At 37.7% G+C, this 12,066-nt stretch overlaps 1 protein-coding gene across 1 annotated transcript in view; it reads right to left on the bottom strand.

The window, feature by feature from the left end:
• Positions 1–6,070: 6,070 nt before the first annotated feature.
• The window catches only part of LOC126356303 (uncharacterized), a 46,231-nt gene continuing 40,235 nt past the window's right edge, over positions 6,071–12,066 (bottom strand). The window contains exons 13-14 of the mRNA XM_050007249.1: positions 11,058–11,976; positions 6,071–7,311 (exon numbers count right to left, since the gene is read on the bottom strand). Coding sequence (XP_049863206.1) covers positions 6,984–7,311; positions 11,058–11,976 — 1,247 coding nt within the window. The 3' untranslated portion in view covers positions 6,071–6,983. The remainder of the gene's footprint in view (positions 7,312–11,057; positions 11,977–12,066) is intronic.

Raw genomic sequence — 12,066 nt, 5'->3', positions numbered from 1 at the left:
CAACAACTGCTTCCCTTTCATGTCCCTCGACTCATAACTGCCATCTGGTTTCTGTACTAACTGTAAATTGCCTTTCGCTCCCTGTATTTTACCCCTGCCACCTTTAGAATTTGAAAGAGAGTATTCCAGTTAACATTGTCAGAAGCTTTCTCTAAGTCTACAAATGCTAGAAACGTAGGTTTGCCTTTCCTTAATCTTTCTTCTAAGGTAAGTCATAAGGTCAGTATTGCCTCACGTGTTCCAGTATTTCTACGGAATCCAAAATGATCTTCCCGGAGATCTGCTTCTACTACTTTTTCCATTCATCTGTAAAGAATTCGTGTTAGTATTTTGCAGCTGTGGCTTATTAAACTGATTGTTCGGTAATTTTCACATCTGTCAACACCTGCTTTCTTTGGGATTGGAATTATTATATTCTTCTTGAAGTCTGGGGGTATTTAGCCTGTCTCATACATCTTGCTCACCAGATGGTACAGTTTTGTCAGGACTGGCTCTCCCAAGGCCGTCAGTACTTCTAATGGAATGTTGTCTACTCCCAGGGCCTGTTTCGACTCTGGTCTTTCAGTGCTCTGTCAAACTCTTCACAGAGTATCGTATCTCCCATTTCATCTTCATCTACATCCTCTTCAATTTCCATAATATTGTCCTCAAGTACATTGCCCTTGTATAGACACTCTATATACACCTTCCACCTTTCTGCTTTCCCTTCTTTGCTTAGAACTGAGTTTCCATCTGAGCTGATATTCATACTAGTGGTTCTCTTTTCTCCAAAGGTCTCTCTAACTTTCCTGTATGCAGTATCTATCTTACCCCTCATCAGATAAGCCTCTATATCCTTACCTTAGTCCTCTAGCCATCCAAGCTTAGCCACTTTGCACTTCCTGTCGATCTCATTTTTTAGACGTTTGTATTCCTTTTTGCCTGCTTCACTCCACTGTGTTTTTTCATCGATTAAATTCAGTATCTCTTCTGTTACCCAAGGATTTCTACCAGCCCTCATTTTTTTACCTACTCGATCCTCTGCTGCCTTCACTATTTCATTCCTCAAAGCTATCCATTCTTCTCCTACTCTTTGCCTTTTCACATGTCTGCTTGTGTCTGTATGTGCAGATGTATGTATGTGTGTGTGTGTGTGTGTGCGCGTGTACACCTGTCCTTTTTTTCCCCCTAAGGGAAGTCTTTCCGCTCCCGGGATTGGGATGAACCAAGAGGTTATAAGGTTAGGTGGACAGTGGTATCCCTATGAAATCCCCAAACCACCTTCCCTACCCTCTGGCTCATACCCTTGTAACCGCCCCCAGTGTAAAACCTGTCCTATGCACCCTCCCACCACCACCTACTCCAGTCCTGTAACCCGGAAGGTGTACACGATCAAAGGAAGAGCCACGTGTGCAAGCACCCACGTGATTTACCAACTTACCTGCCTACACTGTGACACTTTCTATGTGGGAATGACCAGCAACAAACTGTCCATTCGCATGAATGGACACAGGCACACAATGTTGGTAATCCGGATCACCCTGTGGCTAAACATGCCTTGGTGCACGGCCAGCACATCATGGCACAGTGTTACACCGTTCGGGTTATCTGGATATTTCCCAGACTCCTTACCCTCTACCTTAAAACCCACATCCTTTCGTCTTTCCTTCTTTCTTGATGAAGCAACCGGGGGTTACAAAAGCTTGAAATGTGTGTGTGTGTGTGTGTGTGTTTGTTATTGTTACTATCAACGTACCAACGCTTTCTTTTGGGAGGTTACAGAATCTTTGTTTATATATGTATTTTCCCTCTATTATGTTGATTATATATACTTACATGATCACATGGGAAGTATTTTTTTAAAAAAAAATATTATCTACACTGGCTGAAATTGTTAAAATTTATATGTGTATTACTTCCAAGATAAAAAAAAGAAATTGCTAATTTTTGATATAGAATGTTGTGTTACAAAGGTTAAATTACGTGTTTGCATGGTAGCACTGCCAAAAGCAGTATCTTATAATTTCATAGTATAAACGCACATTGTATGTCGAAGTGTTAATGTTTTTCCGAGGAAAATTGACGAATAGATTGGTAAATATCTCAAAAAGTAAAGTATGACGCCAAAAGGAAGTGTTTTTAAGAAACATGAGTTTCATGGTAATAGATTTTCAAATAAAGGGAAACATTGTCAACACTTGGTATGTATAGTTATGGAAAATGAAATACAGGCAAACTTGTCCGTATCTAGAGAAACATCCATTAGTGCTTCAAAGATTACAATAAAACTTGTGATACACAGTTTTTTCAAGACGAAAGTGATGTAAATGGTAGGTTAGGTTATGTTCTGATTGATTTACACATCCTAACAAGTGTGTTAGGTGAATGTATGTATTGTAAAATATGTGGCGGGCCAGTTAGTTTACATGAAGACAGTGAGGAATCAAATAGACTAATCAGGAAACTTATTAATTGTGCCAGTTGTAAATGTACTCATTCATTTTGGTTTTCATGGATTGAGAGCTATTGGCAAAGGACACACTGCAGCAGAAAAGACGTATGCAGGATTTATTGAAGCTGCTGTGGAATCTGTTGCATATGAGTCAATGAAAGGTCCTGCAAATTAAGTTGTTGAAATCAATGATGGTATGACTGACATCCAAGTAGCTTTTGATGGCACTTGACAGAAGCACGGTTACAGTTCTAAGAATTCTGTTGCTACGGTGACTAGTGTGGATACTGGAAAGGTAATAATTTTCAAAATTTAACTAAATATTGTTGTAAGTGTAAATCAGGGAATGAAGAAGGGCATATCTGTGACAGAAATTATGAAGGAACAAGTGATGGTATGGAGGCCTCTGCAGCTACTGAAATTTTTAGTCGATCTGTGAACAAAAGTGGAGTGTGTTAACACTAATTTCTTAGGTGATGGAGACTCAAAACGCATATAACAGTGTAGTAGCCACTCGGCCTTATGGTGAGAAGATTATCACAAAACTGAAGAGGATGGGCACCAGGTTGAGGAAATTGAAACAAAGTTTGAGACACAAGAAACTATCTGATGGTAAAACCATAATAGGCAGGCTGTCAGACAAAATGATTGATGAACAACAGCAATATTATAGAATGGTCATTAGAAATAATACTGAGGATTTGTTGAAAATGAAGCAGCCAGTATGGGCTGCCTTCTTCCACATACTGTCAACAGATTAAAAACCAGTACACCACATTTGACCTCCTGGACCTGATTGGTGGTGCAATGTCCAGTACTCAAATACAGTAGTTCATACAGCCATAAACATTTCATCCCAGCAGCAGTCATGTATATCATAAAACCTATTTATAGAGACCTAGCAATTCCTGAAGTTGTCTCTTCATGGTCAGACTCATTTGAGTTGTTCAATAATCTTATATGGGCTCGTTTATCAAAAAATGCTTTGTTGGAATGAAGACACTAAAGTGGGCAGCTGTTATTGCTTTTAATTATGGTAACATTCGTAGGGTGAAAATGCTACAGCACATGGGAATTAACCCTGGAGCAAACTGCATCAGATAACTTGAACAGATAGACAAGGTTCACACTGATAAAGCAGAGCATGCAGCACAGTTGGCCACTAAGGAGTGCAGGAAGAAGAAGAAAAAACTTTGAAAGAGATCAAGAGGCTGATACACACTATGGTGCAAAGTGCTTCTAAGTGAGTAAAAATAAAAAATGAAGCATATATTAAGTGAATTACAGTCTTTTGAAAATTCAGAAGTCATTCCTAAAAAATGTACATTTTCTGTTGCTTCCCCCCCCCCCCCCCCCCCCGAGTCTCAGAAACCACTTCGAGTAGAGTATTCAAATTTTCAGGGAGTAATAACATCTATATTTTGAGTCTACTGAACTAAAAGAAGACCATAATGTTATGTATAATTAAAAAACTTATTTCTGAAAGCACTGGCCAATTATTGAAGTTCAGTAGACCCACAACATATGGTTTAATGTCCTGTAAAAGTTTCATGTCAATGGCTACAGTGGTTCCTGAAATACAGGGAAGAAAGTGACTAAATTTAACATTGTCAGGACAGGGCATTCCAACTCCCCTTAAGAGGGTTGAGTCTTGAGCGCATTGGTTTTATTGTTTCACTATTGAGAATGACACTGAAAGAACAAATAATTACTGGTTCAACCGAGTCAGCACAAGATATTATTTTTCTGAATACTGGAACAAACTTCTTGCCAATGTAAAAAATGACACTGACATACAAAAATCTGATGTTAACCATGCACAAATTTGATATGAACAAATTCATTCTACAATTCTAAATTCTTTATCATCTTCACATTCAGCAAATGTAATGACTGCATTAAACACTGATTTGTCACGAAAACAAAAATATGCACACCTGAGAGCAACAAAAACGGATGATGACAATATTTTGTAATTTGCATTTATGATCTGGAGATGAAGGTTGGGGGTTGGAGAAAATAGGACAATTACAAGATGAGCCGGTTCTTTCCCTCTTTTTTCCCTTTCGTAACATTTGATGTTACTTCTGTGTGTGATATGCGACTGCTGGAATTTCACTTTGGTGGACTCATTCTTTAAAGTTAAAAGCTATAACACCAGAATGTCCGCATATTAAAATTTGAAATTACATGCCCAGTAAACCGTAGTTAATAAATCGTAGTGGATTTCTAAACAAGTGTATAACTTTCACTTGCAGTGGTGAGGTATGGGCTCAAAAACTGAGGGCTGCTCAGTGAGCAGATAGAGGTGGAAGATTGTGACTATATTGAAACAGAAATGGAGATGGGAATAGTATTTACCAACACATATAGACAACTGATAAAATATAATTTTTTGCTGGATTCCAAAAGATGAGCACTTCACAAAATACCTTATAGGTGTATGAACTATTTCCATGTCCACTGTTATTCTCTCAAAGCACAACTGTCATGTGCGGTAGTTTACGTACAATGTATATGTGGGTTTCACATGTGTGTTTTTGTTCATCTGCTAGAAAGTTTCCTCCAAGTTACTTGTAAACAATTTATTTACAGAAGGAAATGACAGAGTTATACCCAATTTTGATGGCACTCCGAAAATTTTACTGCTCTTTCTCAGTGAATAAAGACGTTTAATCTTCCTGTGAATTACCCTATTGTTCTGAACTCCTTTTCAAAATCATAAATGCTGTACAGTCAGAAAGAACAAATAAAATCAATACAAGAATACCATTTAATCAGCTTTTAGAGACAATGTAACTTCTACACCAAGTCATATAGTGCACTAATTTCACAAATATTTTTTACTTTACACCTAGTAATTTCAGAGCTACCCTTCTGACAATGCAGTACAGAGGAATCAGTGCTTGTTTTAGTGTACACAATTAAGTTGTGCTGGAATGTGAAACTTACATTTCACTGAAGGAATAATATGCAAAATAAGCTATCTGGACTGATAACAGTAGTTCACAAAGTATGCACTTTCATGCACTGTATGCTAGTTTGTGGAGTGTAGTTGTAGCTGAAAATAACTTTATTTCTAAACAATGTAGTGACACTAAACATAATTGTGGAAACAATTATTATAGGTGGTTTCTTTGCTACACCTCATAACAGCCAATGACAATCCAGGCTCCAAAATCCGTGACTAAAGGCCGTCACAGTACAATATGACCCTTCCAGAAGCCTGGGAGATATTGTCAGTCAGAATCAATAAGTAAACATTTTCGAAGTGCATTTCCACAAAAGGAAGATGACATCTGTTTACGATGGACTTAGTTCGACACAAGGTATGCTATGGTTTAAGGTTTGTGTGCCTATTTTTGTAATTTAAAGTTACAATTTCAAATACTCAACCTTCTCTTTATATTGATATTGCCACAGTCAGTCCTCTCAACACAATCTTCAATGTCAAAGTGCCCATGCCAGAATCAATTGTTACAGGTTCCAGATACATCCAAGCAAAGTTAGCATCAGAACACACACACACACACACACACACACACACACACACACACACACACACACACACACACAGAGAGAGAGAGAGAGAGAGAGAGAGAGAGAGAGAGAGAGAGAGAGAGAGATAAGTCAATTGAAGATTGTTTATAATTTTATTCACATGTATGAATTTTACATTACTGCACATTTTTGTCTTGTGCCAATTAACATTGAGAAAGGTTGTGTGTGCAAGTAGCACTGGTAATGCTTTAAAAATTCACACCTGTCACAATATTTATTTCCATCAGTGTGAAAATGTTTTCAAGCACAACTATTAAAAATATACAAACATAAAATACTGAACGTACAAAATTCTGAACAGAAATTCACATGACTTTTTCAACATAACACAAAATAATTAACTTTCACATTTATAAATTATGAAAAATTCATGAAGTTGTGAATGGGAATGTCAACAGCTGTCAGATAAGATAGATAGTATGATTTATATTTTAATAATTCCAATATGCCTGCCCAATTTAACTACAGCTGTGCCATTAAGACAGCTTCTTAAAAATTTGTAAGAAGCACATCTGCTGAAAAATCTCATCTGTACATGAGAATTACTCATTTCCACTATTCACTGGATGGTCAAAGTGCAACAATAGCAAGTAATATGAGCTTGCACATGTCTGAGCAGAAATCAATCTGCAAACACAAATTTGTTTAATCAAAACCATGCATTGTCATTAAGCACCATGCTTTACAACCAGGTAATGTCGTCTTAAGTTACAACAGCTATGACGAAACAAATCCATTTTAATACAAGAAACTATGAAGCCTCACATAGAACCAGACAGCTTACAATGCACAAGTAGTGGTCAATATGCATTAAATCATGATAAATATGAGATTATAATGGATGCACAGTCATGTGCTAAACAATTCTATAAGATTGTGATGGAGGTGATGTGCAGCTTCCTTGCTCCATTCACACTATCACAGTGACAAACTACACAAATTAAATTGTGACAATGTTTTGAAATTATTACACAAATATTAAGAATCCAGTTTAATTCCTTTGGTAGCCAAAACCATTTTGTGTATTACGCGACTGTGGATTCTGTTGGTAGTGATTGAAATTCCCACTATTGTTCATACCACCATATGCAGATGACCCTTTATTCATGTATGGCATCTGTGCTGGTGGACCACCTGTTTTCCCTGCAGGGGCTGGTGGTGGAGGTGGTGGTTTAGCTAAGTTCATTGATAACAATGACGGTGGGTTATTGAGAAGAGGCTGACCACCCCTGCTTGGCCCTGACAGTTGCCCATCTCCAGCTCTACCACGAGGCCCCCTGCTGACATCATCATTGTGTGGGAAGCTGTGAGGTGGTCCCCTGGAAAAAAAGTGTGTATACAATAAATTGACTGCTTTAATACTAAGAGTGTAAAGTGACCAAAAGTCAAATTACTGTTTAACAAAAACACAATATGTGCGACAACAAATATCTTACAGCTTTTACATTTAAAAATAATGAAGCACATGAACTATTACAGTGCCACAATCCAAACAAGGAAACTAAGAGGGGACAACTAGTTTCAAAAATATTCAGCAAGAACAACTAATTCCTAACACAAAAGACTAACACTTTAGTCACTTCCTCAAATATTTCTAGGTGCAATATGCAGTTATCTGCACCACTTTGGAGAATTCATTTTAAATTACCAGTAGACACATGAACAACAGTTAAAAGTCTGAAGAATTTGCTTTTGTGATAAATGTAAATTCTACCTCAAAACGCAAACTATGTAATACACCTGGTTCATATAGAATTTTATCGAGGAGAACTACTTTATCTCAGACAGCTTGAAAAAGCTCTATTTCGTGCTTATGAATGTAGGGAAAATTACCAATTTTCAGTTAATGGTATTGCACAACGTCTGTCTAGGTTGAGCACAACTTCGAAAGAGAATGTTGTGTAGGTATGTGTTTTCAAAAGAAAGAGCTTACGAACACACAAATGCAATGATGTATCAATGTGTTTATATGATATGTCCGAGTCCCCTGCCAACTGATGGAACACAGGACACAGCCATAGGACCTAGCACCTTAGACAAAGAGAAGCGTACATTTGTCTGCTAATTAAAATTGGTACAAGGTGTACATGCGGGTGGGGTGGCATACTAATCGCAGATCTCCTGTTTAAAATCACTCCCCCCCCCCTCCCCCGAGTGAAAATATACTCTTACCCCATGTGAAAATGTATGACTTCTGTGTTAAGTGACAGTAAACTTTCCCTCGGAGCTGTAAAATCTACGATTCCTTTGAATGATGAAGGTTTTAGACATCAGTGTAGAACTTCCGCGCACTTTAGGAAAGGAAAAACAGCAAACAAAATGTGTTTTGGAAAGATCTTTGATAAGCAGAAACTTGTCCACTGCGTGTGTTTCGATTATGAAAGTATAAATACATATTCCATCAAATACAGAACATTAGTTTCCAAAGCACTCAAACTGAGCACAGAACACATTAAGTAGTCAGCCAATAACAACATCACTGAAGTAGCACAACACATGAATTTGAAAAGTTAATGGTTTAAATTAATATACTACCAGTAAAGTTAAGCTTTTACATATAATATTGGTCCTTTCTTGGTGTGTTACTCTTCAAGATGTATCAAACCTACACATGCCAGAAAAATTTTAAATAATGACATAAAACAGCCGCAATTTTTCAAAGTGGTTGGTCCTCAACGTATTTAGTTTCAAATGCTCATGATTTAAGAAATTCATCCTACATTCTCATACTTAACATATATTATGTTGTGTAAAAGGAAATTTATTTGGAAAGTAGTGCTTCTCAAATCACCAATCACAATAGTTTCCTGCAATGTGTTAGAAACAGGTTTGTTTGAACACTTGCCATAGTGTGCCAGGAAACGATCATTACTGTGCAGCTACGATGATATAGGAAGCGACTGCTTGGTGTCTGCTCTGTTCGTTATACCTTCTGTTGCTTTTCTGTTTGGAATTTCGTGCATGGTAGGGCATCATGAGCCCTATGTATGTACAGCATTGCAGTGTGTTGTTTAACGGGGACATAAGGAGTTCTGTACTTATGGCAATTTGTTTCTCATATTCTATACAGGCCAGGAATGCAAAATAAAGCAGTTGTTGACATAATAATCATGTCAAACCTATACTCTTCAACTCAAACTATCCTAGTATTTTGCTATGTGTTGAGTTTAACACACACTTTTTAGTTACGTTCTGGAATACTGTTATCTAACATTTCCAATCAGGATTATATCCACATAGCACTGCAAAAAGCTAACAACAAAGAATACAAATTTCTTTAGGGGGAAAAAAAGTTGCTCGTATACCTCAGAACTACAGAAAATAAGCTCTTCATGACTTTTTGAAATAGTATAAAAAATTAAAGTTTTCTGTGAAGCCAGAAACTGCATAACTGGCAGTTTATATTCTACTCCAGAAGTAAATAAAAAGCCTCGTTGGGAGTTACAATGATAAAAGACGGTGTGCTCCCAGTCTATAATTTACTGAAGAATGGTGTTCTGTAAATTTAAGATGTAAACAACACAAATTAAGAAATAATGTAAAGCCTACACTCTACTCAGAAAACTCTTGTTGTAGGAATAAAAATGAAATAAAATACCATATTCCGGTTCAACTGTCCAATTACACTAAGTTATCAATTTTGCAAATTTTTCACAAAGCACTTTCCTGAATCTCTCCATATTTTCATTGCTTTTTGGGAATTACCTTGTATAGACTGCATTATAATCTGTCTACACGTTACTGCACAAATTTAACTGTTTATGCCGCTATCATTAACCAGTGACGAAGCAGGTTATAACAACTGTGAAAATTTTTGCTAGCTGTAGGATACTCAAATGTGGATAAGAAGTGACTATATCCAATAATTTACAAGACAAGAAAAAAAAGTGCATTGGATTAGATAATTTGGTAAACACCATTTTCTCCATAAGTGGCTTTGACTTTTCATAAAATCACTCCCGTTATCTTGTCACTTTTAATAAAAAATTGTATATACTAGGTAACATAATTGTCCAAACTTTTCATTAAATACTATCTCTAGTTACTACCAGCTTTAATTTATATTCACTCAACAATGACTACCTTAAAAACAGGAAAGTCCCTAGCAACTTTTTCACAGCAAAATTCAAATCCATGCATAAAATTTACATTTTATGCCCTGAAGTGAACCGCGATTTGGCAACCTATTTGATGTCCTTTAGTATAGTAGTAGCAACTGCAGAAGTTTCCACTGATGGAAAGTTATTCGTAATTTGTTTGTCCTTGTTTCTCTCTTCGTCTTATGACTTGTCTCGTTCTTGCTATCTTCTAGTCATCTTTTGCAGGATATACAGCTTCCTCTGAATCTCTTCCCCCAATTATGCTTATTTTCCTTTTCTGATGCTATGATGTTGACAACATCCATTCTAATTTAGAACTTTGGCCCACAATTTTATTTACATTTCTTCTGACATCTTCATTTCCACTTCCACAATTAGGGATGCTGTTCATTACAGTACATCATTTAAAATTTGTTTTAACTTACATAATTTAACCCCTAGTTTATCATATTTCTATTTCATATTAACACAAGGGATTTTTAAAATTTGCAAAACTAGTCACGCAGACAAAAAATGTTGTTTTTGAATGTATTTGTATGGAATGTCATCTATTACTGAAAGAAAATGTTAATGATAAGCAGTTCAGACAAGAGGAGAATAAGAGAATGTGAACATTATGTGACTAATGAGGAAGTAGTGAATCGATCTAGAGAAAAAAGAAATTTGTGGCAAGACTTAACTAACTAAAAGACAGCATTGGTCAATAGATCACATCCCAACACTTTGAGGAATTGTCAGCATGGCAATATAAGGAAGTGTTGCGGCAACTGTAGTTAAGGCCAAGGCATGAATCCAATAAGCAGGTTCAAATGGATGTAGGCTTCAGTAGTTTTTCAGAGATGAAGATGCTCGCACAGGATAGGCTTGCAAAGGGAGCAACGTCTAACCAGTCCTCAGACTGAAAATAACAACTACTACTTAATATATGAGAAAAGAATTCCTTTTAATGCAGTAAGCATATATACCTGGCAGAGCTTCCAACATGCGGCTGGTTGAAATCTTGCAGCCCACGATTTCCTCCCGCCTGGTATTCATTGGGCGGACGACTTCCTCCATGCTGAAAATCAGGATTAGGTGGGCCTCTGTTTCCAACAGGTTGGAAGTCAGGGTTCTGGCCCGCTCTGTTGCCACCCGGAGGAAAACTTGAATTCTGCATTCCCCTATTGCCTCCTGGCTGGAAGTCCTGGTTTGAAGGTCCCCTGTTACCACTTTGCTGGAAATTTGAATTTGGTGGGCCTCTGTTGGGACCTTGCTGAAAGTCTGCATTTGCAATATTCCTGTTACCGCCTTGCTGAAAATCTGAATTCAGCATGCTTCTATTCCCTTCAGGTGGAAAATCAGTGTTACTAGAACGTCTATTCCCAGTATGCTGAAAGTCGGGATTAAGAACACTGCGGCCACCACCCTGAGAGAAATCAGGATTTTGTAACAGACCGGCCCTACCACTGGCAGGACCAGTTCTCTGATTTCCAAGTCCTCCAAATCCTGGACCACCAGCATCATGATTCACAGGAGCTGGCCTCTGGCTTCCTAATCCACCACCTAAACCACTACTGCTTGGGATATTCTGCAAACCGAGTCCTCCCTGGATGGTACTTCCTGAGCCCAGACCTCTTGGACTATTAGCAGAACCCAAACCTGGACGACTGCCTCCCCCTCCACCAAGTGGTTCAAAGTTTGCATTCTGAGAGCTGTCCCTACTGAAATCACTTCTATCTCTGTCAGAAAAGCGGGTTCGCCTGCCACCCCCGCGATCTCCATCACCCCACCTACTTCCACTCCGATCATTACCTCTATCACGACCACCTCTGTCTGCATCACGGTCTCTACCTCTGTCACGACCTCTGTCTCCTCCACCACGACCACTGCTCCATCGGTTTCTTCCTGAAACAAATTAATAATTCCTGCTAAGTCTAAATATAAAAATACAAGGATTATTCTATGACAATTATAACACACAAATTAGCTCTACAG

This window comes from Schistocerca gregaria, chromosome 3 (genome assembly GCF_023897955.1).
Source record: "Schistocerca gregaria isolate iqSchGreg1 chromosome 3, iqSchGreg1.2, whole genome shotgun sequence".
Taxonomy (NCBI): Eukaryota; Metazoa; Arthropoda; class Insecta; order Orthoptera; family Acrididae; genus Schistocerca; species Schistocerca gregaria.
The sequence above is the reverse complement of the archived record's forward strand: the minus strand, read 5'-3'. Positions and strand labels throughout refer to the sequence as shown.